Below are 25,566 nucleotides of genomic sequence, written 5' to 3'. Positions count from 1 at the left end.
CAACAAGATCATACAAAAAAAGGAAAATATACCAAATGGTAGTATAATCAAAAGGCATATGTTTCGAGTTCTAATTCTACGATGTCAACGTTACAAATGGCAAAACTGCAAAACGCATTGTTTGGAGTCCTATAATCACAATTTTTTCAGAGCGTACCTGCCGCCGGGGATCGCCGGACTTTTGGTGCGGCGGTGAGTGGGAACTGGGAAGCTACCAGACGAGGGATTTGATTTTTCGTTTCCTTTTTCTTTTCTTTATTTATAAAGGATTTGGGCAGGCGAGACCAGCGGCAGGCAAATGGTGCGTTGTTTTTACGAAATTTTGGGCTTCCTTTTTTTGAATTTAACATTCCCGACTTCGGGAGAATTTGACAGAAAAAGTGTACCTTTTGAATAATTTCTTTTTCTACGAAATTCGTTACGGGTGCACGTATTTCCATTTTAATCTTTCAAGTAAAGAAACCAAAGAGAGACGGCCATGTAGCCTAGCAGAGGTTAAAAAAAAATGCTACATGCGCTGACACGTTGAGCTGACCTGGCAAATTCAAGAGATTACGAATTTCATTAGAAGAATGTGAAGAGATTATAGTCAGCCTTAATCTTGCAATCCATGAACGGGAAACGATTACAGTAAGCTAAATATGAGCAAAGTTTGCTGGGTCGGCATGGATCCTCGACTGCCTTTTAACTGAGCTGTTCTTGGTTGTTTCACCGGAAGAAATCTGCAAGAGCCTGTGACCTCGATTGCAAGCTGTTCTGGAAGTTTCAGCGATGTTAATTCTCAACCATCAAGCTCCAGCTGCAGAGTAAATATTTCTGAACATCTTGGGAGTTCAACTGATGCCCTGCCAGGAATTGCAGTGGATTCGCTTGCCAGCCGAGCGCTGCGTGTAGAGTGGAGAGAGAGAGACCAATATAAATTTTTAGGCAAGGACTCTAGCTTAGAGCTGGACATCTTTCATGAAGTGGAGCAAGAAACAGAGGTTAGCATAGTTTTCAGAAGTAAAACGATGATCATAGCATGTAAATATCTGATCTCATTCAGGACACAAGATATATATATATGACAGTAGAACCAATGCTTTTGCTGTTTTGCTGCTCATCGTGGAGAAAGGGAAAATAGGAAGAGATCTCAAATTGGTAGCCAAGTAGCCAAGTTTTAACTAAAGCTCCGTTAGAATTCAAGTGCCAATGGGTGAAAGTGTTAAACTTTAACACATCTCATCCAAATACGAGTACTAATGGGATGGACTAAAACTTTAGCCAAGACTAAAAACTCTAGCATATACATGAGTGCTAATATATGCTAAAATTTAGCATTCAATTTTAGCTCATGTAAATAGACCCTAAGACTAGCGCATACTCAGTAAGATGTGACGGTGGCACACACGTAGGGGTTGTTTGGTTTACTCGTGGCCGGAGCTGCCAATCGTCCGATTTCGGACGCGTGTGGCTGGCAGCGCTGCAATCAAACAGCCTCTAAAAGACCTACCATTTTCTCCAACAGTTTGTTTCATAAGTGGCCAACAATTCTAGTATATATTTTGTTCACTAACTACAAAACTGTGGGGAATGGGTTTAGGGGGGATTATTAAATTGGTGTGAATTCACCAAAACTGAAAGGGAATAATAGAAAATTGTACTACAAACACTGTTGAGTGTGACCACTTATGTAAGCCGCTTGGAAAAACTGTAGGGAATAATGACAAGTCTTGTAGTGCCAAGGAATTCAAACTTGGCTATTTGGAAATAAATACTCCAGTCTGTTGACGCCAAGCTTTGAATTTGGAGTCTGCACATTCACACGTGCCTTCGATGGTCCAACATATTTTCCCCTTCATCATTACCATCAAAGACTTCCAGGTTAACTTGCAAAGAAAAAGAAGAAAGAGGAAGAAACGGGGAAAGAGTGCAAGTCCAACACCATCAACAATCACAGACAAAAAAAAGGAGAATTAGCATAGTCAATTCTTTGCCCCAAAAGGACCTGTATAGGCAAATTTCATAAGGATTTAAACCCTACAAATTTCCCTTCAATTACCAACAATCCAAAGATATCATAAGTAAACAAAAACATGATTTAGAAGGTGAAAAAACTAAACACCATGGCGGGAAAGACCTCCCCAGAGGCACTGCACGTTGGAGAAGACCCACTAAGACAAAGGCTCAGTACGCGATCCTGTATGACTCTAAAAACCGTGTTTCAGAGCAACTGGAGCAGACTTATGAGAATAAAATGGACCTTTTCCTAGTTGACATAAGAGAGAAATTATCTAGAGCAAAAGAAGAACAAGAATATCAGGCGCTGGACCTATGACACTTTGTTGTAGTATATGCTTCAGGCTTCAGTGATGTGTTTGTAGTACCACAGCTCACTTTGCATGTACTCAAGAAACCCAGTGTAGTCTGTTGTTTTCTTTAGTTCTCTCACCTTGTACTGAACATTTGTTAACCAATGGTCAGTTGGTCACATGTTCAAGAGGACCGGCACCCCTCAGATCTTGTGTCCTGCCTCGGCCCTGGCTATGCACATCCCATGCTTGGATAAAAGTGTGAATCCTAAAATACACATAATTTTCTATTAATTGTAGTTTGTACTCCCTTCTGTTCTTAAATAAAAAAACATTTAGGATAAGCTAATTATTTCAAAAATAAATTGACTAGTTTGTTCTAAACGTCGTCATATATGGAGTACAAGTTTTTCAGCAGCTCAGAGCGTGGAAATATGAAGCAGGTCCTGCCGACAAACGACGTCCACTCAGCGAGACAGGGCACTAGCTGCTGCTTGCTCCTGCATGCCAAACTGGCACAAGTTGGCGACTGAAGACCGACTCAAGTCAAGAATAAACGCAAGGAATTTACAATAATAGCACTCGCAAGCACCAGATGCTTACCAAACACCAATCGCCACTGCGCACCAAACCAACCGGCATGGCAAAGCATTCAGGGGGCTTGCTGCTTCTGATGATCCTGTCCTCCTTCATGTCCATTTCGACCCTCCTGGCCGCAGAAGCCGACGACGGGGCCACTTTGCTCGCCTTCAAGGCTGCAGCAATCGGTGGTGCTGGCAACGGTGCCGCGCTTGCTTCATGGAACGGTAGCACCAGCGGATACTGCAACTGGGAGGGGGTGAGGTGCCGCGGCAGGCACCGACGAGTGGTGGCACTGAGCCTGCCTTCCCACAGGCTTACCGGCATCCTCTCACCAGCAGTTGGCAACCTGTCATCCCTCAGGTTTCTCAATCTAAGCTCCAACGGGTTCAGTGGGAGCATCCCTGCGAGCCTTGGCCGCCTGCACCGCCTCCATACTCTCGACCTGAGCGACAATGCATTCTCCGGTGAGATCCCTGTCAACCTGAGCTCTTGTACCAGCCTAATGGTCATGGACATCAGCTTGAACCAGCTTCATGGACATGTGCCATCTGAGATTGGCAACAAACTGACAAGCCTTAGTATATTAAGCCTAAGAAGAAACAACCTCACCGGAGCCATCCCGGTGTCACTGGCCAACTTATCATCACTTACAATCTTGGACCTCCCACTTAACCAGCTAGAGGGCACCATCCCTCCTGGGTTCGGCAACATTGTGGGCCTCTATTACCTCTGCCTCGCCTTCAACAACCTCTCTGGCGAGCCTCCAGTTTCACTGTACAATTTATCTTCATTGAAAATGTTGCAGATCCAAGAAAATATGCTCCGGGGTAGCATTCCTACCGATATTGGCACCAGGTTCCCCAGAATGGTGATTCTTTGTTTTGGTATCAATGATTTCACTGGATCCATCCCTACTTCACTCTCCAACCTCACTGAACTCGAGGTGCTCGACCTCCATGACAATTGGCTCACTGGATATGTGCCTCACATGCTGGGGAGATTACAAGATCTTCAACGTGCAGACTTGGGTACCAACATGCTAGAAGCAGACAACAGGGAGGGGTGGGAATTTATCACTGCGATGTCAAACTGCAGCCAGCTCCAACAGTTATTTATTAACGACAATGATGCTTTCACAGGGAAGATGCCAATTTCAATAGTGAACCTCTCAACAACCATGCAAATACTCAACGTCCAGGACACTAGGATCTCGGGGAGTATCCCCTCAGCCATTGGAAATTTGGTCAACCTCAACTTCCTCAATGCAAGCAATACTTTCATATCAGGAGTGATTCCAGATAGCATTGGCAAGCTAGTACACTTGGGCGAGCTCTGTCTCCACAACACTAACCTGTCAGGGCAAATACCTTCATCTATTGGAAATATCTCAATGTTGACTTTTCTTGATGCACACCGTTGCAACTTGGAGGGACCAATTCCATCAAGCATAGGGAAGTTAAAGAATCTGTTAGCCCTTGATCTGTCGATGAACCGCCTGAATGGTTCAATTCCCAAAGACATTTTCAACCTACCAGTCCTTTCAAGTAACTTGGACTTATCGTATAATTCACTCTCAGGACCACTTCCGTCTGAAGTTGGTAGCTTGGGAAATCTTAACAACCTTTTCTTATCTGGAAACCAATTGTCTGGTGTGATACCTGATGGTATTGGGGACTGCACCATTCTGCAACGACTTTGGTTGGACAATAACTCATTTGAGGGAAGCATACCTCAATCTCTCAGTAATCTGAAGGGTCTCAATGAGCTGAAATTGTCTATGAATAACCTGTCTGGTAAGATTCCTGATGCCATTGGTAGCATCCGCAACCTGCAACGACTGTATCTGGCACACAACAACTTGTCAGGGCCCATCCCATCAGCTCTGCAGAATTTGACATCATTGTCAGTGTTGGATCTGTCCTTCAACAATCTGCAAGGAGAAGTGCCAAAAGGAGGAATTTTCACAAACTTTGTGAACATGTCAGTCACTGGAAATAATAAGCTTTGTGGTGGAATTCCTCAGCTTCATCTAGCACCATGTCAGACAAACTCTGTGAAAAAGAACAGAAGAGGACACATGAAGTCTCTCACCCTAGCTCTTGCAGTAACCAGTGCACTCTTATTATTAGCTTTTGTTGTTGTACTCACTCATTTGTTCCGTAAGAAGCTACAACAAAAGCAGAAGAGCCCATTTCAACCACAAAGAGTTGATGACCAGTTTGCAAGAATTTCTTATCACGCATTAGCAAATGGAACCAATGGATTTTCAGAAGCCAATTTGCTTGGTAAAGGAAGCTTTGGGTCTGTCTATAAATGCACTCTTGAAGGTGATGGAACTATTACTGCCGTAAAGGTTTTTAATCTTGAACAATCTGGATCTACTAGAAGTTTTATGGCTGAATGTGAGGCACTGAGAAGGGTGCGCCACCGTTGTCTTCTAAAGATCATCACCTGCTGCTCAAGTGTCAATCATGAAGATCAAGAGTTCAAGGCACTCATTTTTGAGTTCATGCCCAATGGTAACTTAAATGTTTGGCTTCATCCACAATCTGATTTGCGCACTCTAAACAATACGCTCAGCCTAGCACAAAGGCTCAATATTGCCGTCAATATAATGGATGCATTGGATTACCTTCATAATCGCTGTCAACCACCAATCATTCACTGCGATCTCAAGCCAAGCAATATCCTTCTTGCAGAAGACATGAGTGCCCGAGTTGGAGACTTTGGTATATCAAGAATCCTTCTAGAAAGTGATAGCAAATCCCTACAAAATTCGAGTAGCACAATTGGAATAAGAGGTTCCATTGGTTATGTTGCTCCAGGTTATTGATCTTTATTCATTATCCCTCCATATATAAACATCAAACACAGTATACTAATCATATTTTTTTGCACAATTGCAGAATATGGTGAAGGTTCTTCCGTATCAACTCTTGGTGATGTTTATAGCCTCGGCATATTGCTGCTTGAGATGTTTACAGGAAGGAGCCCAACAGATGATATGTTCCGAGGTTCATTGGATTTGCACACGTTTGCAGAGGATGCCCTTCCAGAGAGAATATGGGAGCTAGTTGATCCTACAATGAGCATGCATATAGATATCTATAACAGCACTTCAAGAAGTCGAATTCAGAATTGCTTGTTTTCTGTTGTTGCACTTGGAATATCATGCTCAAAGAAACAACCTAGAGAGCGGATACCGATAAGGGATGCAATGATTGAGATGCATGCTATAAGAGATGCTTACGTTAAGGCTGCACAGTCTCAAGGTGGATAATGGAGTAGCAGAAAGTCTGCAGTGATTTGCAACAACAGTGAATAAGCTGAAAATGGGCAAGGTCCATGCAGGTGGTCACTTATCTGAAATTATTGAAGATTGTAGGATGCTTCAATCATTTGTTCCCCAGCAATCTTCATTTGTTTACATCAGATACATGTAAGTTTAAATGACGCCTAGTAAATGTGTAAACCAAACAAATCCACAGTTGTTAGTAAAACTCTTTATTTTTGTAGAGGACACAGTAAGATGTAGAGTCAAAATAGAAAGTACAGCCAATCCCCTGCTAAATTCAAATAGCATGGTTAGAATAAGAGACTGTTTTTGGTTATGTTGCTCGAAATAATAACCTCTGAAACAGTTGTCTTCAAATAGCATGGTTTGCACATTTTGTACAATATGGGGAAGGCTCTGAAATTTCAATTACCGGGGTTGCAAAGAGTCAGTATATCATTATGAAGAGCAAAATCAAGTATATTATTTCCTGGGTTTCTTTCTTCAGGCTTGCTATACCCTGCTCAAATCAATATCCAAGGCACTGAATAATTATGAGAGCTGCACAGCATCAGAGATTCATAAATTATGTTTTCCTGTTAGATCGACAAGAGACCAATTGCAGTCATTCGCAAAGTAGAACAGGATACATCGTAGATGTGTGTAGTAAGTAGTTATCAGAAATAATGAGCCATATATGCTTCTGAATTAACGTCTGTCTCTCTCTTTTGAGGCATCTCATTTAAACCTAATGCCTTACTGCACATTCTCATACCAGTAATGAATAAAAATATGAAAAATGACTGGCTTAAAGTGTTACATATGATTTCAAATGACTACAGATTCATTATCACCTTTAACCAAAAAAAGGGTAATGTCTCCACGAAAATTTCATTTATAACTAAGCAGGCTACACCGACAGACTGACTATATGGTAATCATGGTGCCCATAGAATCCAATGAGAGTAGTAGAAGATGTAGAAATCAGAAATACCTCAGCTGTCTTTGTGTTTGCTCGCCTTGCTCTTAGTGACACCCCAGGGAAATTGTAGCAGTGTGGTGGAGATGCATGCAATTAAAAATACCGGTTAGCTGATAGGAGAACATCGAAGAGAAAAAATATCACTTTACTGAGAACTGCATGCCATTGTATTACAGAAGGTGATAAAACTAAAGCAACAGATTATAACACATGCAACGGAAACAAAGCAAGGAAAAGAAACTCACTGCACACTGCACAGAACCTCTGCAGCGAATTGTAACAGAACAAACAGAGCTGAAGGCAGGGCAAGATGTGCTTTCTAGCTAACATTAGATTGCTGGCACTTGTATCCTTAAGAATAGAATGAGAAGCCTTCACACAGCAGAATTCAGTACAGCAACGATCAAGCATGCTAGGGGACATGACAATGAAATAGCGTGGTTATTTCAGTTAGCTTTAGCTATGTTTCTCAGAAACAAGTCAAAAAATCTATGTCAATGAATTTTACCGTGGATGTAAAAAATTGTACTTCCACAAGAGCATTAGAGCCAGTGGCGGAACTGTTCAGACGCCAAGACTAGGTCTAAACTACATAGCATACGAGAAAATCGCTATATACAATAGTACAATACAAACCACCCATACCGACTGAGCGTGACTACCTGCGTATGCGGTTATTTTGGTTTGGATCTATTCGGATTCTTCTTGGTGTATAAATATTTCAGGTTTTAGCACATTGTTGCTACGAGTCTCAGTCTCACAACCAAAATTGTGAGTCTCGGTCTCACAACCAAAATTGTTACCATGAAAACTGAAGCTGCACAAATCCGTTTTGGCGTGTGTGTTTTTTTTTCAGTTTTAAGTTTGACCCAAATATACATGCCATTACTATTCTACAACCAATTCATCGTGCAACATGATTTGGTTTCTCCTGCTCTCCCTTGCCCTTTTCTACTTCTACCCCAATCTCTTGATTTTGATTTAAAACACTTTTGATCCTCCGCCGTCTAAAATTCGCGCAAAATGAACAAAGCAAACGAGGCAACAGAGATTTGTCGTTTGATTCCAACCGAACAACACATGATTGAGGAAACGGAGATTGGGGACTGCGGGAAAAACCGAACAAGATACCTGAGGTACCGTTGCCCGCACCGCACCAAGCTCTGCCTCGTGTCGTCGCGCCTCTCCCCTGTACGTGCCCTATGGCCTCTCCCTCCGCCTGCGCGTGGGGGCTGATCTCTCGCCGGCGCCCGCAGCAAGCTGGATCCACGGAGGGACCGACCAGGGACGCAGAGCCGCAGTCGCCCGGGGTGTCGGTGGCTCGCCGTCGTCGCCCGCGGCGGGGTTCACACAACAAGAGCGAGCTACAGTAGACAGTGTTGGGCCCAGGAACCTGGGCCAGAGTTGGGCCGCGCGGACCGCGGTTAGGACCAGCCAGCCCAAAGTATAAAAGTTTCTGGGCCGTAAAAATAAGAGGTACCATGAATTTTTGGGCCACCACTAGCGGCCCTAGGTCGGTACGAAATTTGATGAGTCCACACTTCCACAGATAACTAGCCCACTGCAGTTTTTAGAACCCTCAAAAATTTGATAGACATGGACCAGCATGAACGAGGAACAATAATTATTTGATAGAAATTGTCTGGTTTCCAAACACTGCAAGAAATTCAGAGTTCAAACAAAGCAATGCAAGTAGCAAGATCCCATCGTTCCTGTTCCAGAAATTTGACATAATTAGTCGTGCAGTAATGATCAATTAACAACAAAGCACAGCCCAGACAGGCCTTGTTTGGAAGTAACGTGAGGAACATCCCCTGCCCCTGTTTGGAAACAAGGGATAGACATCCCAAATTCCCAATGAGCAAAAAACAGTTTTACAAATTCAGTAAAAATGAGGAAAACTCAGAAATTTAGTAAAAATAGAAGCTCCTCCCAAGATTACTGAAAATTCAAAAAGCAACATCATAGTTGTAGCAATGTGCAGCGAAGAGGGCCAGCGGCCCATCATATCAAAAGTAGCCTTACTAATAAAATAATTTCTGATCTAATACAGGGAGCAAGGTGTCTAGTAGCCAAAGTGAACTGTGAATTTATAAGAGGCAAAGTCTGCCAATAAAAACACTTAGCTGCAAAAGTATCATATCAACTATTAGCTGCGGCAACAAACACAAAGGCTAGAGCGAAAATATGATGCTATCATAAATGGATAGACACGAGCAAGCAGCATGTACAAGCTAGCCCTGCTCTACAATCTGTCCAAAGTCTCTGAATTCTAAATACAAGGTTCAGCAGCTTTCCTCAAAAGCTAATAGCACCAACCACTAGTGGAAATTTGATATTCAACAGCGTGCATGACAAAATTTGATATGGGAACTAGACACATCATGCAATTAGCATCAATCAGACAGATTTGAGGTTAACACAGCAGAACTTTCAATTTTGAACTTTCAGTTACCATGGATTGCTGGCAACATCTGGAAAGATTTAGTCTTTCAGTACAACTAAACATGTGCAGGACTAAGGTGTAACATTAAGCAGAACCATGTCAATACAATCATAATGGTGTCAAATCCTTCAGTAGTGATGCCAAAGAAAAAGGAACAAGTTATATAAGGAGATTTCTGGAAACACAAAGGTAGCATTTGACAGATATAACTTGAACATAGGTCATCATAAGTTCAGAAACTGCATTCATTAAAGATAGCTAGACGTAAGCTAGCTTACAATTACATGCCTCAAACTGGTTTGCAGTATTAATTGGACTACAAGCATGACAACTTCAAGCAGCAGGGAAACAAGTCATCTAATTCTACTAGAATTACCCAAGTTGCTAGCTACTCCATACTTGCATTTGAAGATCTGATTCTAGTTGAGTGTCTCAGTGAACACTGAATAGTCCATGGCCAACATTTTTAGTCCTTATTTTCAAGGGCAGCCAACTCCAAGAAGAAAGGAACATAAGGAGTAATGCCCCCATAGCCACGTGCAAGAGTACATATATCACGCACTTCCCTACTATCCATGTCATACGATATCAGCTTTTGGTTCCAGTTCTGAAAAAGAAAAATCAAATTGTGATCTGGATGGATGGCGATCACATTGTAGCCAGAGCCCTTTTGGCAATTCACTCTCCCAAACAGCTCCAAACAGCTAACTGTGGCTTCAGGACCCATTGTTGTGTATCATAGTCCTCAAGATCCCAGATGCACAGTTCATAGCTCCACCATTTTGCACCGACAAGATCTGTGTCATCATCAGCTTCGAGACCTTGCTCGTGGTAGATGTTATGCAGTCACCCTTGGGATTGGCCAATATAATCAGACATCGGCAAGCACCACTTCAGGCCTGCTAGAAACGGCAAGGGGATGATCTTCCGTGTGCCCCATTCCGTATCCCAAGCAACAATCGCATTCTGAAAGTCCTCCATGTAAGGTCAGATACAGCTTGCCGTTAACAAAAGCACTAGCCAGGTCACGCTCTATGTGAAGGCGACCCCAGTGACATCTGCTGCAACGCCACACCCCGTCTTCGATGAGTAGACGTGCACCAATGTCTTGCACGACTTCTCCCAGAACTGGACCACATGGAAGTCAGAGGAGGCGGCCGGATCGAAGATCAAACTGGTGTGCTTCACAGGGTAGCCTGGGTATTCCGGAGTACATTTGCCCGGCACGGCCACCCATTGCTTCGTGGCGGGGTTGCACACGACGAGGCCCAGATCCAGCGATGTGGGGACGTAATCGAAGAGGAGGAGCCCGTTGCCGGAACCCAGGAGACGGACATTCTCGATGCCGGGAAGGTCCTCCAGGAAGGGGAATGGCGGGTCGACGAAAGGCGCGGGGGATGTCCACATCAGGTTGATGAAATTCACATACTCCTGGCGCTGGCGCGGCCAGCAGGCCGTGCGCCCGACGCTGCCATAGAAGAACCCCACTAGGGTTCGGGGCAGCTTCCTGCGGTGGAGGGGGTCGGCGATGAGGTCGCGCCAGGCCTTGGCGACGCACTTGGATCGGCACAGCGGCTTGACGGGGAGGCGTGAGAGGATCTCCACGAGGGCTTCGTCAGGGAGGCCGGCCGCCGCCGCCGCCTCCTCCGCGGCTCTCCTCTTGGGGTTGGGGCAGTCCATGCCGCCGCAAAGGAGCTGCAAAAGGGGGGAATCCGGCCGGAGATGTGAAGGAATGGGGGTGCACGCGACGGAAGGAGAAGAAATGAGGCGAAGCCGAGGCGTGCCCGCTGCCGGAGAGGGTCGGGATGGCGTCGCTCGCCGGTGGCGGCTCCCGGGGAGGAGCGACAGGGCGGAGAGAGCGAGTGCGTGAGTCCACGGCTGACTGGCTGAGCATTTTCTTCTATAATTTGAGGCCAAGTCTAGAAATTGTAACAAATCCCTCCCTATCTGAAACAAGTTCAAATTTTTACTACCCCATGTCCCCCCTAAATGACTTACTCCAGTATTTTGAACTCAAGTACAGTGGCTTTTAACATGAGCAGAAACATTCTTGCAATTCAATCTCGCCATCCCCGTTCAAAGACTTTCTCCAGGTCAGATTGGTAAAGATTTCTTTTTGGAAGATCCTGATCATTCCTAGGGGGTGTTAGGGAAGTGGAAGATCTTATCCCTCCGTTTGCTCATCCAACAGCTTTAGGCACATGTCTCTGTTAGGGTTAGCAATAGGTACCTGAGACCTAAAATGGGATGGGTTTTTACTCCATTAGAACATGTGTTTGGATTAACTTTTAGATCCGTGGGTTTATTAATGGACACAAAGTCCTGCCCGTTGGATTTATAGGCACGGGTTTGTTCCTACAACATCCGAACCCGTAAACCCGTGGATTTTTTAAACCCGATCCAACCTAGTGCAATTATCATTTTATTTTTAAAATTTATAGTAAATTTAACATCCCTTCCCTTTACTTCTTATTCCGGTGAACCCTGAATGTTTTGGATTCTGGTGAACCCTAAATGTTTTGGGTAGCAGCAACAGGTGTAGTGTTTATATATACACATGATGGATTTGTGACTTTGTGTGGTGTTATGATCATTTGAATATAAAACGTGTTATTTATATTTTTTATTTCTTTTAGTAATTTTTAATAAACGATGGACTTCTTACTCATCGTGTATTTCTATACGCTATAAATTTGATGCTTACTATATTAGACTTGTTGATCATGGTAAAAATTAGTATGGTAAAATGTAGACCCACAGGTGATCCGTGGGTACCCATTAACCCGATCGGTTTGGATTTGGGCAAACTTCTAAACCCATCATGGGTATAGGTTTTTAATGGATTTAGATATTTTTCATGAGTTTGGATTTGGGATAGCAAAACTTAGTGGGTTTGGATTGGTTGCATCCCTAGTCTCTGCGAGTGGTATAGCACCTAAGGTCTAAGAGCAAGGCTAATGGTTACGCCAGCTGCCGGCGGCAAGCAGCGCCAGATCACCCAAGCAAAGTGGCAGACCCCGCCCACAATTGAATGCTCTGTGCAACGTGGAAGGATTTAAGTCGGAGGAGCTAATAAACAAGGCGAAACAGTGCATTTCGCCAGCAAAAAGCGGACGTCTTGCAAGCCACCCGCTCTCCTCTCCCTCCTACTTTCTCTCTTTTCCACGTAAGATCTCGCCCGCTTTTAGTCGCTCATAATACTTGCTCTAAGGATGAACATGGCAAAGGAGTCCTGCTTAACCTTTGATTGGCAAAATCAGGGCATATTTTTCAGCATGGCCAACATACCTACTAATTCAATAGATAGGTGGGCTCAATCAATTAGGCAAGATTGATCTCTTGGGAACGACGACATACGTAGATCATGTTCAAGAGATCAAAAGGGGGGCAGCTGAAGATGATAGATCATGATAAAAACATAGGAATGTGCCTTAGTTTGCTGCTCAAATTCTGTTCCTCTAGTTCCTAGTACCAGAAAACGAGAACAAGATATACATAACATCTGTTGTTACAATTCAGATTGAATGGAGTAAAAAAAATCCATAACAGAAATTATATATAGCAATGGGCACATCAGGCAGGCAAGCATTCAATCCAACTCGAAAACTCATGCATCATGCAAGAATCAAATTCTACCACTAACAAATAATAGCAGATTAACAGGCACATGCGAATCGGGTTGACGGAGACAACAGCTAGGCATATGTTTCCAGTGTGCAAGTCATCAGAAACTCTCTCAGATAACTGTTGAGGGGTAACAGTCAATCCTTTATGTCAATCAAGTTTCCAAAAAATAACATGAACAGTTCTGAGTGCGGCTCATGTACTGTATTAACTTGGAACTACTCAACACCAATCGAACAACTGAACCAAGACAAGTTGCTGTGGCACAAAAGGATATAGTTAGACTTCAAACAAAAACATGTCAGATTTTAGTTACTCTGATAACATAACTGCAACATCTAAATGCTTTAATTGATAACAAATAAATTGTAAAGAAAATATATACGGTGTGTCCAGCCTAAATGTAAGATCATGCATACCTAAGCATAGCTGCAGCTGAATCATGTACGGATTAATGACTGCGACAACCTGTAAGTCAATGAAATTTTCTACAGTACCATTATCTAACTAAATATGGCCAAGTTACAACAATAGATGAGCAGTATCACCATTATGCAGTCAGGGAGAAAGTAGATTAATGTACCACCCTGACCATCTTAAAAAAGCCTTATTCTAGACAACACTTATTCATTTAACGACCGGAACAATTTCTGCTGATATATCACATAGGACCACAAATCCCCCAATATAAACACCTTTGATTATTCCCAACAAATTACATCAATCATCACAGAACCATTGTTAACTCACACCAATCTACGACACAGAACAGTAAAAAATACACCACTATTGTATGGAAATAATTTGACGACCAAATAAATAATTGCAAATGAATAAGGCACACTGAGTTGATATTGGTTAAGCACAGGAAATAGAAGTATCTTGATTTTCTTCTAAGAAAGTGTATATATGCTTGATACAAAGATTTCTATATCATTTCCTTAATAAGCTGCAATTAAAATACGACATACCATCCAAAATTTGCCTCGCTCGCCCAAACATAAACTCATGAAATAGGACTTAATTGGGGACTGCCATGCATGTACTATACAATCATTCTTCCTGATGATTGCACCGTGAAAAGAAGATGAGATGCTGATGATTTTTCAGGCACTAAAGCTTGAAGACTCAAAGCACTAAGATGTACAATAAAGAAAACACATAGACACTGAAGCTGAAATAGAGTGAGGAAGGCTTGTTTTTTATCACGTGGGTAATTAAAAATCAATCAATAAACATATATAGGCTGTGGGGACTGAAACAGATATAGTTCAAACTTAGAGATTTGTTGTGTCTGTGTGTCAGAGGCTTGGAGCAGTAGCCTTGAGCAATGTTGCTATCTGTATCACATGCTTGAGCTTTTACACTCGGTTCCATTTTAAGTTGGAACCGAGGCATCTACTTGATGTAATAGTAGCACAAAAAAAAGAAGTAACAGTCATCTCCTGCAGCTCTGCTCAGTGCCTAATTAAGTATAGGTATAAAAAGTTCTGCTCGGGCTGAATTAAAATGTCCTGCCGCAAAAGTTTAAGTCCCTGTTAAGTAGCATACATGAGGAAACTCTGTTTGGAAACTAGATATTTCATGAATACAGAACCGGTCCTCTTATCCTTCAAAAATAAACAAGGAAGCATTTTATGTTAATGTAAGCCTTCAGTTTGAAACTTGTTATTGCATGCATTATTTGCAACATATAGAAGATACATTTATTCATTCGGCATAAATAAACAGATACATGACCGAGGAAACAATAATATTGATACCACGAAAAAGGAAGGCAGCACATTTAAGATTGTTATCATTCTGAAACACAAAAGATGCTACTCGACACATAGATTATTTGAACACCGAAATTCATAAATTCAGCAACTTGGGCAGCTGCATTTCATTAACTTAACATAACAAGCATATATATGAAGGTATCCATACATGGATATCTCACCTGTCTGGCAGAATTAATTAGATAAAACATCATGAGAAGGAGTATACATCCAGGGTCTTTCAAAAAAAGTATACATCCAGGACCAGGCAGATCACGTTACAATACTTGAAACAAGAACTTTCAGTGCATATTTTTGAGTGCCACTGACTCCAAGAATAGGAAAATAAGGAACAATATGCATAAACAATAACAGTCACTTCCCTTAACATTTATGCATATGTCATATGGCTAGATATAGAATGATGACAATTTCAGATCTAAGCTGTCTAGTTACCCTATGAAACACGCTGTCAGACAAAATAAACAGAAGATAGAAGTAGCAAGCGATAGAGCAAACCGTAGATGCGAAAGAGTTCTCATTACTACCATATAGTAAAACAAAGTACAATGGTGGAGAGATATGGGAGCCTCATACATTTCATGTTTTGTTGAGATGAAGAAAACATTAATTAGAGACTACAAATAGAAAATAATAGTATGCAAAGCAGCATTTGGAAGATACAAACTCGATCCTGATTCCTAAAGAAGCACTTCCACTGCCTGTTTGTGAGCACCAATGATTCCGAGAAACAGCTCCGACAAATACGGAACATAAGGAGTAAGAGTAATACGATTAAATAGAGTAATTGGCCCAAAGTCATGCCGCAAGGATTGGAGAGCTCGCACTTCCTGCCGGTCAATATCATACGATACTATTTGCGCATCCCGGTGCTGCACGAAGAAGATCAGGTTGCAATCTGGATGCATGGTGACCACATGGTAGTCGAGCATGTTTCGATAACTCCTGTTCCCGAAGAGCTGCAGATTGCTCATTCTGTGCTTGAAGGTCCACTGTTGCGTGTCCGGGCCCTGAAGAACCCACACCGAGAGTCCATAGCTCCATCTCTTGCGAGGATCATCACTGGCCAGCAGAGATGGGACACCTTCTTCCACAATGCAATGCAGAAGCCCCTGGGATTGACCAACGAAGAGCACATGGGTTTCTGAATCCGCATGAACCGAAGGCGACGTGACGATGCGCCTTGTCTTCCCTTGCGCATCCACCCGGAGTATCCGGTTCCTCCCCAGGATCAAGTACAGCATGCCATCGACCAGGGCCCTCGAGGACCCACAGAGGCTGGAGCTGTCAGTGAGCATGTCGCGACGCCTCCACCCTTCCAATGGCCCTTGCCTTTCTTCCTCACTCCAATCATCGCCCTCGCTGTGGCTCCAAACCCCGGCTCTCGACGAGTATGTGTGGACTGTCGTCAGTGTCGTGCCATCAATGTCAAGATCGTCCCAGAAAAGGACCAAGTGAAAATGGGAGGAACGGGCCGGGTCGAAGAGGAGAGAGACGTGCGTTGTCAGCATGATGAAGCTTAGGTCGTCGTCGACGCAGCCGCAGCCGGGCACGGCAACCCACTGCTCCGTCGCCGGGTTGCACACGATGTAGCCCAGCTCCGGCGGCGTGTCGTCAGCGTCCGGGGCGAGGTGGCCGAAGAGGAGGAGCCCGTTGCGCGAATCCAGGAGGAAGATGTGGTCCGTCCATGGCAGTACCTTGGTGAGGAAGGAGAAGGAAGGGTCGATGGCAGGCGCGGCGGGCGTCCGGAGCAGGCTGGAGAACTGGCCGAACTCCTGGCGCGGCACGTCGTCACCGTAAGCTACTCCACGGCCGTGGAAGAAGCCCTGGAGCGTCGGGGGCAGCGCCGTGCGGTGGAGCGGGTCGCCGTGGATCTCGCGCCGCGCGGTGGAGACGGCGAACCAGGCGCGGCGGCGGAGGGGCGGCGCGGCGAGGACGACCTCGGCGTCGTCGCCGCGGAGCTGGCGGCGGCGGGCCTCCATGTCGATGCTAGCTCGATCTGCTCGCTGCTAGAACGGAAGAGCGAAGGACCATTGAGAACTGCGGCGGCGGGAGTCGTAGGTTATACGACGGGTCGGAGCGTACCTACCGGAGACGGCGGTGGAGATCGGCCGCTCGCCGTGAGGGTCGGTGCGCGCTGGCCTGGTGCTGGCCGGCGGCGTCTGGTGTTACCCGTGAGCGGTCAAGGGATTTGGGCGAGGAGAGCGTGGTTGGTGGAAGTCAATTTATACTAGTCCATCCAGCCAGCAAACCGGTCGCAACGGCTAGCAAATTAAACCTTCAAGATAGGGCACCGTTTCATTTATCACCAGCAATTATTTGTGATTTACAGGCGAGGCCAGCACTTTATCGAAACGTTTTTTTTTGAGCAGCTTATCTAAACACTGTATCTAAATATGCAAGTGGGTACCTAATAATATTTTTTGGATCAGCTCATTCGTTCATTTCTCCTCCCAAATTATTTACGCAGAATGTTCATTTTATTATTTTTTTTGGATCGATCCAATTATCTAGAATATATATAATTTGCATCCTAACTGTACCCCCAGTTTACAGTTTAATGAAACATTGCAGTGCAGGAAGGAATTCAACGAGCAAAAGGGAAAAAAATCTATCAGCAGTTAGCCCAAATTCTGCTGCTGCAACTGCAAGGGAATTGTTTAAAAAAGTACATCCGCCCGCCTAGGAATTTTCCCCCTACACAGACATTCTCATATTTGAAGACCATGTTTTCTTTATTGGTCTTCTAGTTCCTCTTCTCTTCCCGGTTGCTTGCTGCTCCTTCACATTATGATAACTAATATTGATCGAGTTCACATTATTTTTATACTATTACAAATAAAAATATTTTAAAATCATATATTGAGTTATATGAATAAAAAATAATTAGTCTTTTAATTGTTTTCTACATAATTTATTGGAATCATGTTACTAAATAGAAAATATAAAAAATTAAGCCAAATATTGGGTTAGATGGTTAAAACTGTAACTTTTTTATATTCTATTCCTATTTGCTTGATGCCTTTTTATTTTGGATGTGGGTATTATTCATATCCATGGAGACTTACGCACATCTATATTCATATCCACATTTGAAAATCGAATTTCAGATATATACAAAGGTTGTTTTGTGGGATGTGAAATTGGATAATATGGATTATATCCATATATAATTTTCATTCTTAGTGATGTCCGTGCTCTCATCTTCCAGCGGCTACTTAGTAGTACTTGACAAGTTTTTGGGCTTTTTGTTTAGAAATTTCTGCAATAGAGATTTGGACTGAGTCCCATTCAAATAGTAGGCCACAAGTTATCGTGAAAGCACAATCTCAACTATTAATTGCTATACCAAAAGACAATTGTTGGCTATAGCTAAATAAAATATACAATTGGTCTTTGGGTCTTATAGAAATAGACTAATAGAGAAATAACTTTTCTTCTTTCAGCATCAAGTTGGTCCACCATTAAATTATTCTAGGGCGGACCTTTTCAATCGCAAACAAAGCGAGAAATTGTCTTTTTTTTTGCTTGGTATTGACAGCTGATATATATACAATTCTTTCAAGCAAACCCAGCTGGATCACTGCCCCTTGAAAAAATGCTTGAAGAACTAGATGATGCGCCCCTCTACTGAAGCCCCACGCAGATCGATCTTAATGTAGATGAAAAACTGATGATTTCTGGGCAGGTTTTGAAGCTTGAAGACCTGAAGCAATAGGATCGTATAGGCTTGTGTCAGAATCTCGATCGGAGCAGTAAGCTTAAGCATTGTTGCAATCTGTATCACACTCTAGAGCTTTACACTGTTAAATTATTACAAGCATCATCTGCAGCTCTGCTAAAGTAGGTCCAATCAATCAATCTCTGCTCTGGCTGCAGTCTCTCCTAGTGCATATGGTTTCAGTCATTGTTCAGAAGCATACAGCATCAAGAAGATTTGTTCACAAACTAGACATTTCATATGTAATATAATCAGCAGGTATTGTTGTTCATGTGATAGAAACGAGGAACATACTTGTGAGCTCCACTGATAGAAACGAGGAACAATAATATGCATAGACCAATGATAACACTCACTTCCTTACAATATCCATGTCATATGGCTACGTGTAGACTCATGACACTTTCAAATAAATCTATTATTGCATCTAAGTTACACCGTGAAATACCCTGCCACATAAAATATATGAAATAATAATGCTAAGCGACATAATCAATAGATATGCGAACTTCAACATTTTGCTTGGAGGCTGCAGCTTGGATCGGTATTACATTTAGAAAATGCCAACTTTACCTGTAGGAGATGCGTCATTTGGAGTCTAAATCACGAATTCGATCTTTATTATTTCTCGAGTGTTGGATCAAAGTCCTTCTAAGTTCACAAACATTGATATCACTACAGCATACATACTTTGCTGATGTAAGTTGCACAGAAAGAAATAAGAAGTTGCAAATAATAAAGTACTAACTCAACCAATGATTGCCGTAACAAATTAAGTGCTACAATGAAAAAAATTTAAAAATAATACGAATGTATTTGACAAAGCTACTAAGAACCAGCAAGCTCTCCTCTTTAAGTGTTTTTAGGTATTTCATAAACTTAATTTTCGAAACTTCTCTAAAAACTAGACACATAATGTAGTAGGCAACCTTTTAGTTTGATGTTGCAGAATTTTCAGTATTTATGGTGGCAATAGGAACTATTGATGATGAAGCTAAGAAAAAACTGTTACGATATACAAAGAGGATTGCAATTCTAGAAGCACGCGCAGAAGTTAAGCAAAACATCATTAGCCATATATTTTGACTGGAAAGAAAAACAACATTTGGAACATATATTTGACTGGAAAGTAAAACATTGATCACAAGTTCAGCAACATGAATGGGGAAATACACTCTTTGGGATAGCTCTCACATGTGAAGTGCTACCGGCCTTACATGAATGTCTAAACTGGCTTTGTATTAAGCAAATAAATAAATCTAACTCTTACTAGCTCATGTTACTAGCAGCTAGCTGCTCCATATACTTGGAAGATAAATTACAATTCTTACTGAAGATACTGACAAGTACTCCCTAAGCAGCAGCACTTCTAGTGTGCTAATTTGTGAGCACCAATGACCCTGAGAAATAACTCTGGGACTAAAAATAGTCTCGGTTGGATGCTTCAACCAGGATTTAAAATCACCGGATTCTTAGCCGTTGGATCTGGAACTAATACTTTCATCATTTCCGGATAAAAACGGCCAGGACAAATGATAAAGACAAAAGATCGTTTATGTACTGGTGTGCCGAACCTTTGGCGCCCGGATGATGCGCCGCGTTTTCCCCTTGGCGTCCACCTGGAGGATCCGATCGCTCCCGGAGATCAGGTACAGCATGCCGTTCACCTTAGCGCCCAGGGACTCGCCGGGGATGAGGTCTCTGTTACGGGCATTGCGGAATCGCCATCGTTCCAGTGGCCCTAGCCTCTCATGTAGGCTCCAGTCATCCTCGCTGCTCCACGCCCTGGCCTCCGACGAGTAGGCCTGGGCCGTCGTCATCGCCGGATTCTCCCAGAGGAGGGGCGGGGTCCACGAACGGCGCGGCAGAGCTCGACGACGACAGCTTGGCGAAGCGCCCGTATTTCTTCTGGGGCAGGAGGTAGGGCAGGAGCGCGTCGTCCTCCTCCGCTCCTCGGTCTCCTCCCCGTCGTGGTTGCCGTCGTCGGCATACTCGACGTCGTCGCCGCGGCCGCAGAAGAAGATCCCAGAAGGGTCGGGGGCAGCTCTGTGCGGTGGAGGGCGTCGACGTGGATCTCGCGCCGGGCCGTGGAGACGGCGAACCTGGAGCGGCCGCGGAGGGGCTCCCTGGCGGGGACGGCCTCTACGAGCGCGTCGCTGGGGAGCCGGCGGACCTCTTCCATTTCCGCTCGCTGTTGGATGGGAAGGAGCCGGCCGGCCGGAGAGGTGAGATCAAAGGATGAGCAGCCCAGCCCTCGCGAATGTTCTCGCGCCGTCGCGCGCGAGCAAGAGAGGTAGGATTGAAATGCAGTGGGGCGGCCGGAGCGTACCTGCCGGCCGAGATGACGACGGGGATCGATCGCTTGCTCGCCGTATGCCTGCGCGCCGCCGCCGCCGCCCTGGTGCCGTGGGTGACTTGCACTTGCCTGGCGGCGGTGAGAAAGGGTTGTGGGAAGGAGAGAGAGGATCTGGAGCATTTATAACGATGAAACGCCCGGCGTTCCTCAGCCCTAACCTAACGGCTAGCTCTATCCAAAATAACGCGTAGAAATCAGAGAGTCAGGTAAGAGCCAGGTCGGAAATTCATCAGTTACTAAAAAACACTCGAGTGTTTCTACTCTACCGATTACTCTACCGCCAGCGAATTGTTGAATAAGTTGAATAAATGATATCTTTTTCTCCCAACGGATAGCTTCGACCATCATTCAGATAAAATTCTAAATTAGTGTGGAAGCTACATTTGTTGGTAAACAATGTGTAAACTACATTTGTTAAGCATAAATGGCGAACAATGTGGAAGCAACATTTTCAACCGGTACTAACAGTCCTTTTCAACCGGTGCTGATAGCATATTTTTAACCATCATGCCTAACCGGTACTAACGATCCTTTTCAACTGATGCTGACAGCGTGTTTTCCAGTAGTGCATGTTGATGAAGTAAAGCCCCTCCTAATGCCGAACCCCCGGCGATGCGCTGCATCTTGCCTTGCGCATCCACCTGGAGCATTCAATTGCTCCCGGAGATCAGGTACAATGCCATTCGCCTTGGTGCTCAGGGACTTGGGGATGTGGCCCTGTCATGGGCATTGTGAAACCGCCATCCTTCTAGTAGCCCTAGCCTTTCTTCTTGGCTCGAGTCACCCTCACCGCTCCACATCCTGGTCTCCGACGAGTAGACCTAGGCCGTCTTCATCACAGGATCCAGTCTCCCATAGGATGGAGATGCAGTGGGGCGGCCGGAGCGTAGTTACTCGCTTGCTCGCGTGTGCATGCACGCCGCCGCCGCCGCCCTAGTGCCATGGGTGACTTGCCTAGCGGCGGGTGAGCAAGGGTTGTGGGAAGGAGAGAGGGTCTGGACCATTTATAACTATGAGAGTTTCAGCCCGGCGCTCCTGCAGCCCCAACCTAACGGCTAGCTTTATCCAAAAAAAACGTGTAGAAATCACCAAGTCAGGTAAGAGCCAGGTCGGAAACTCATCAGTTACTAAAAATTAAAAAAGCATTACAGTGCAGAAAGAAATGTAAAAAAATCTTCAACCACCAATTACTCTCTGCTGCAAGCGAATTGCCGAATAAACAGAATGTCTTTTTCTCCCAAAGGATAGCTTCAACCATCATTTAGATAAAAATTTAAATTAGTGTGGAAGCTACATTTGTTGGTAAACAATGTGTAGACTACATTTGTTAAGCATAAATGGCGAACAATGTGGAAGCAACATTTTTTTTTTGGAAGTGTGTGTGAAAATGGGTTATTAGTTATGCAGGAAAAGTGTGTGACAACAAATGACACGGATGGACATCTTTTTTATGAATTAGGCTAATAAAGATTTACCTTTATTATATATAGAAAAGTTACAATATGACACACATGAAATTAAGCGATCATGCAATCCTGCGCTAAGATTTAGCTGCTTTGCCAGCTGCAACAGCTTGTCGGCAACAACATTTTGTTCTCGCTTTACATGAATTAACTCAAGTCTAGTAAAGATATACCTAATTATGTCTTTTTATGGAACCGATGCACCTAAATATCTATTATTTTAGTAACTAGAACCTAAAAGAACCTTCTATGATTGTTCTTAATAGAAATTATAATGTTAAAGTAGATAAAAGAAAAAAAATACCCACCACTACAATTACATTACAAAAAATATAACACAAAAATACCCCTATAACTATTTATAAATTACCCAACATAGCCAAAGAGGATGAGCCCGTTGCCAGAGTCCAGGAGGAAGATGTGTCGGGGGTCCCGGGCAACGTGTTAATTAGAAATGAACCACTCACTTCCACTCTGTCTCACTTGTTGTGTGCCACACGCGCGCGCTCACACCATTCGGACTAAATTGTAATCTCAGAGTCGTGTCGAGAGCGCGAACTTCGTGACGGTCAATGTCATACGATATCATCTGGCCATCCCAGTGCTAAACAAAGGAAACTAAATTGCAATCTAGATGCATGGCGCTATGGCAGTCACCCGACAGTAGTGGAAGAAAGAAAAAGTCCATCCTCTATCGTTGATTTCAACGCGTCATCCTTCTCATGGCCCTTGCCATTCTTCTTCGCTCCAGTCACTCTCGTTGTGACTCCATGCTCTGTCTCCGACGAGTTGATGGGGTGTGCCCTGTATTGCATGGACCCAGTCTCTCCCAGAAGAGGACCAGCTGGTGGAAATGGGTGGAGACGGCTGGATCAAGATCAGATAGGTGTTTCCGCATGTGTTGCGCGCGTGCGCGCACACACAATCTTACACTTCATTGTCAGTTTTCGCAGTTGTTTCTCATCTTACACACAAGGACGGAACAAATTAGGGCTTATTTGGATCCCAACTCCTAAAGCAAAGTGACTAAACTAGGTACTAAAGTTCCAAACAAAGTGACTAAAATATTTTAGTTAGCCCCCAAAGAGTGACTAAAAGGAGCTAAAAGGAAAGGAAGAGTTGACAGGACCTACCCCTTATTTATTATTCCATTCTCTCGCCCGCTCGGTCTCTCTCGCTCTACCCATGACCTCCCTACGCCGGTGCCGCCGCCACTAACGCCCCCGCTTCTCTCCATGTCGGATCCACCATGGAAGGACAAAGGGGCGAGCACAGGCAAGCTGCCGGATCGGATCGGGTATCGACCTTGGCGAATCCCTCGGCGGTGCCAGTCTGCGTGCCGAAGAAGATGGTGAAACGCCTCCGGCCGTCGTCCACATCCACGTCGGCATCGACCTTCACCGGCGACGGGCGTACCGGCGTGGGGGCCGGCTTGGCCTGCGCCCCGGCCTCGAATCAGAACCATACGGTGAGGATAAGCAGCCCCATGATGAGGGCCGGCAGTGGCAGAGGAGGCACTGGCGGGTTTGGGTGGGGAGGAGACGAGATCGAGGACGGGTGGAGGGAGGGACGAGACGAGATGGGGGTACTTTTGTCTTTGTGGACAGCATTAATAATATTTAGTCACTTGATCCAAATAGAGGTGATTAAAATTTAGTCACTGTTTTTAGTCACTTTGCTTTAGAAGCTGGGATCCATACAGACCCTTAGCAAACTACTTCACAAGTCGGGGATTCATAAAGATGAAGGATGTGGCCGAAGAGGATCGTCCCGGTGAAAGAGTCCAGGAGAAGATAATGTGCGAGGTCCCAGGCAGTACCTTGCATTGGTCAGGAAGAAGGTGGAGGGCTCAAGGAAGGGCGCGACAGATGTTTCATTCCAACAAGGCTGGCAAATTAACGGCTGTATTTTTCGTGAGGCAGGTCCTCCTCCAGCTTGTCGCCGATGTTGCCGCCAACGTAGAAGAAGCCCTGTAGGGTTGGGTCAGCTCCGTGCGGTGGAGGGCCGGGGCCGCCGTGTAGGTCTAGCTCTCGTGCCGGGCTGTGGAGATCGACGACGAACTTGGAGCGGCCACGGAGGGGCTTGGAGAGGACCTTCACGAGCGTCGCGGCGAGATGGAAGGTACGTATAGCTAAAGAGGTAATCAAGACTCAGGACTCCTGCAGCAGGCCGTCAATCCCTAATAACGGCACACCTTCCTTTTCCTTGTGAACACTCTCTCACACACACGCACACCTTCCTTTTCCTTGTGAACACTCTCACTTGTGTACCTCACACACACGCTCCCCTTCCTTGTTTCGCACATAAACACACGTTGCAGGCGATCTAGTATTGCATTACATCGATCTCCATCTCTTGTTACACTTACAAAAGAAGTTACCTATCCTTTATAGGATTAAGGAACCAATTCGTCCTGTTTTGATCGGCTAGAGCTTATGGCTAATTAGCTAGAATTAGCTCGGTGAAGGCACCTAATTAGCTGGCTAGCTCAGCCAGCTAACTTTAGCTCTAGACACAACCAACTAATTCAATTCCAAGCCAACAGCTCTTGAGAAGCTCGTTGTCGATCATTTATAACACATTGGTTTATGCTTTCTTTCTAATACATTATGTTTTATACCCTATTAGAAAAAAATCTAGGTGCTAGAAGGAAAAAAATGCTTAAACCTTGCATAGCATTTCCGAATATTCAAGTGTTCAATTTGGAATTTGTCTCAGCAGAATAGATAGACAAATAAGATCAGCATTATTGCACATTTTACGATATTATTACAGGTTGAAGGACCGTGATCCCAGTAAGATAGGAAGTGAATTCACTATTTAAAAAAGCAAAATAGATATCTTGGTCCCTCAATTTTACTCCGAGGGTCAAGTTCGTCATGGCCTCAACTTTCAAAAAGTCCTATTTAGTCCCTGCTATTTTTAGGTCAAAATCCATCCTTATACTGATGTGATGATGTGATGCTCTATTATAGTATGAGATTAGTGCGAAAAGTGCTCAATAATAGTACAAGACTAGTGCGAAAAGTTCTCTTTACCCTTGGCT

General features: G+C 44.2%; 3 protein-coding genes and 2 long non-coding RNA genes across 6 annotated transcripts; 1 reads left to right on the top strand and 4 right to left on the bottom strand.

Annotated features, from left to right (window-relative positions):
• Positions 1-1,961: 1,961 nt before the first annotated feature.
• On the bottom strand, positions 1,962-4,174 carry LOC112880653. The gene is made up of 3 exons (XR_003226413.1): positions 2,895-4,174; positions 2,696-2,803; positions 1,962-2,559 (listed from the first exon to the last, which is right to left on the bottom strand). It is a non-coding gene; the product is annotated as an uncharacterized LOC112880653 (long non-coding RNA).
• On the top strand, positions 2,895-6,438 carry LOC112880651 (probable LRR receptor-like serine/threonine-protein kinase At3g47570). The gene is made up of 2 exons (XM_025945383.1): positions 2,895-5,698; positions 5,780-6,438. Exons 1-2 carry the CDS (start codon positions 2,932-2,934, stop codon positions 6,151-6,153), a joined length of 3,141 nt encoding a protein of 1,046 aa, XP_025801168.1. The 5' UTR covers positions 2,895-2,931; the 3' UTR covers positions 6,154-6,438.
• LOC112880652 lies at positions 4,216-8,454 on the bottom strand. Of its 2 annotated transcripts, none has more exons than XR_003226411.1 (3): positions 8,261-8,454; positions 5,506-7,239; positions 4,216-5,327 (listed from the first exon to the last, which is right to left on the bottom strand). It is a non-coding gene; the product is annotated as an uncharacterized LOC112880652 (long non-coding RNA). The 2 variants fall into 2 exon arrangements; XR_003226412.1 differs by having other exon boundaries at positions 5,506-7,172.
• Positions 8,455-10,041: 1,587 nt separating this feature from the next.
• Positions 10,042-11,347, bottom strand: LOC112880220 (putative F-box protein At3g16210). Its single transcript, XM_025944727.1, has 2 exons — positions 10,611-11,347; positions 10,042-10,242 (listed from the first exon to the last, which is right to left on the bottom strand). Exons 1-2 carry the CDS (start codon positions 11,253-11,255, stop codon positions 10,042-10,044), a joined length of 846 nt encoding a protein of 281 aa, XP_025800512.1. The 5' UTR covers positions 11,256-11,347.
• A 4,313-nt stretch (positions 11,348-15,660) lies between these two features.
• Positions 15,661-16,962, bottom strand: LOC112880218. Its single transcript, XM_025944725.1, has one exon. It carries the CDS (start codon positions 16,960-16,962, stop codon positions 15,661-15,663), a length of 1,302 nt encoding a protein of 433 aa, XP_025800510.1.
• Positions 16,963-25,566: the final 8,604 nt, after the last annotated feature.

The sequence above is a fragment of the Panicum hallii genome, chromosome 2, assembly GCF_002211085.1.
Source record: "Panicum hallii strain FIL2 chromosome 2, PHallii_v3.1, whole genome shotgun sequence".
NCBI lineage: Eukaryota > Viridiplantae > Streptophyta > Magnoliopsida > Poales > Poaceae > Panicum > Panicum hallii.
The sequence above is the reverse complement of the archived record's forward strand: the minus strand, read 5'-3'. Positions and strand labels throughout refer to the sequence as shown.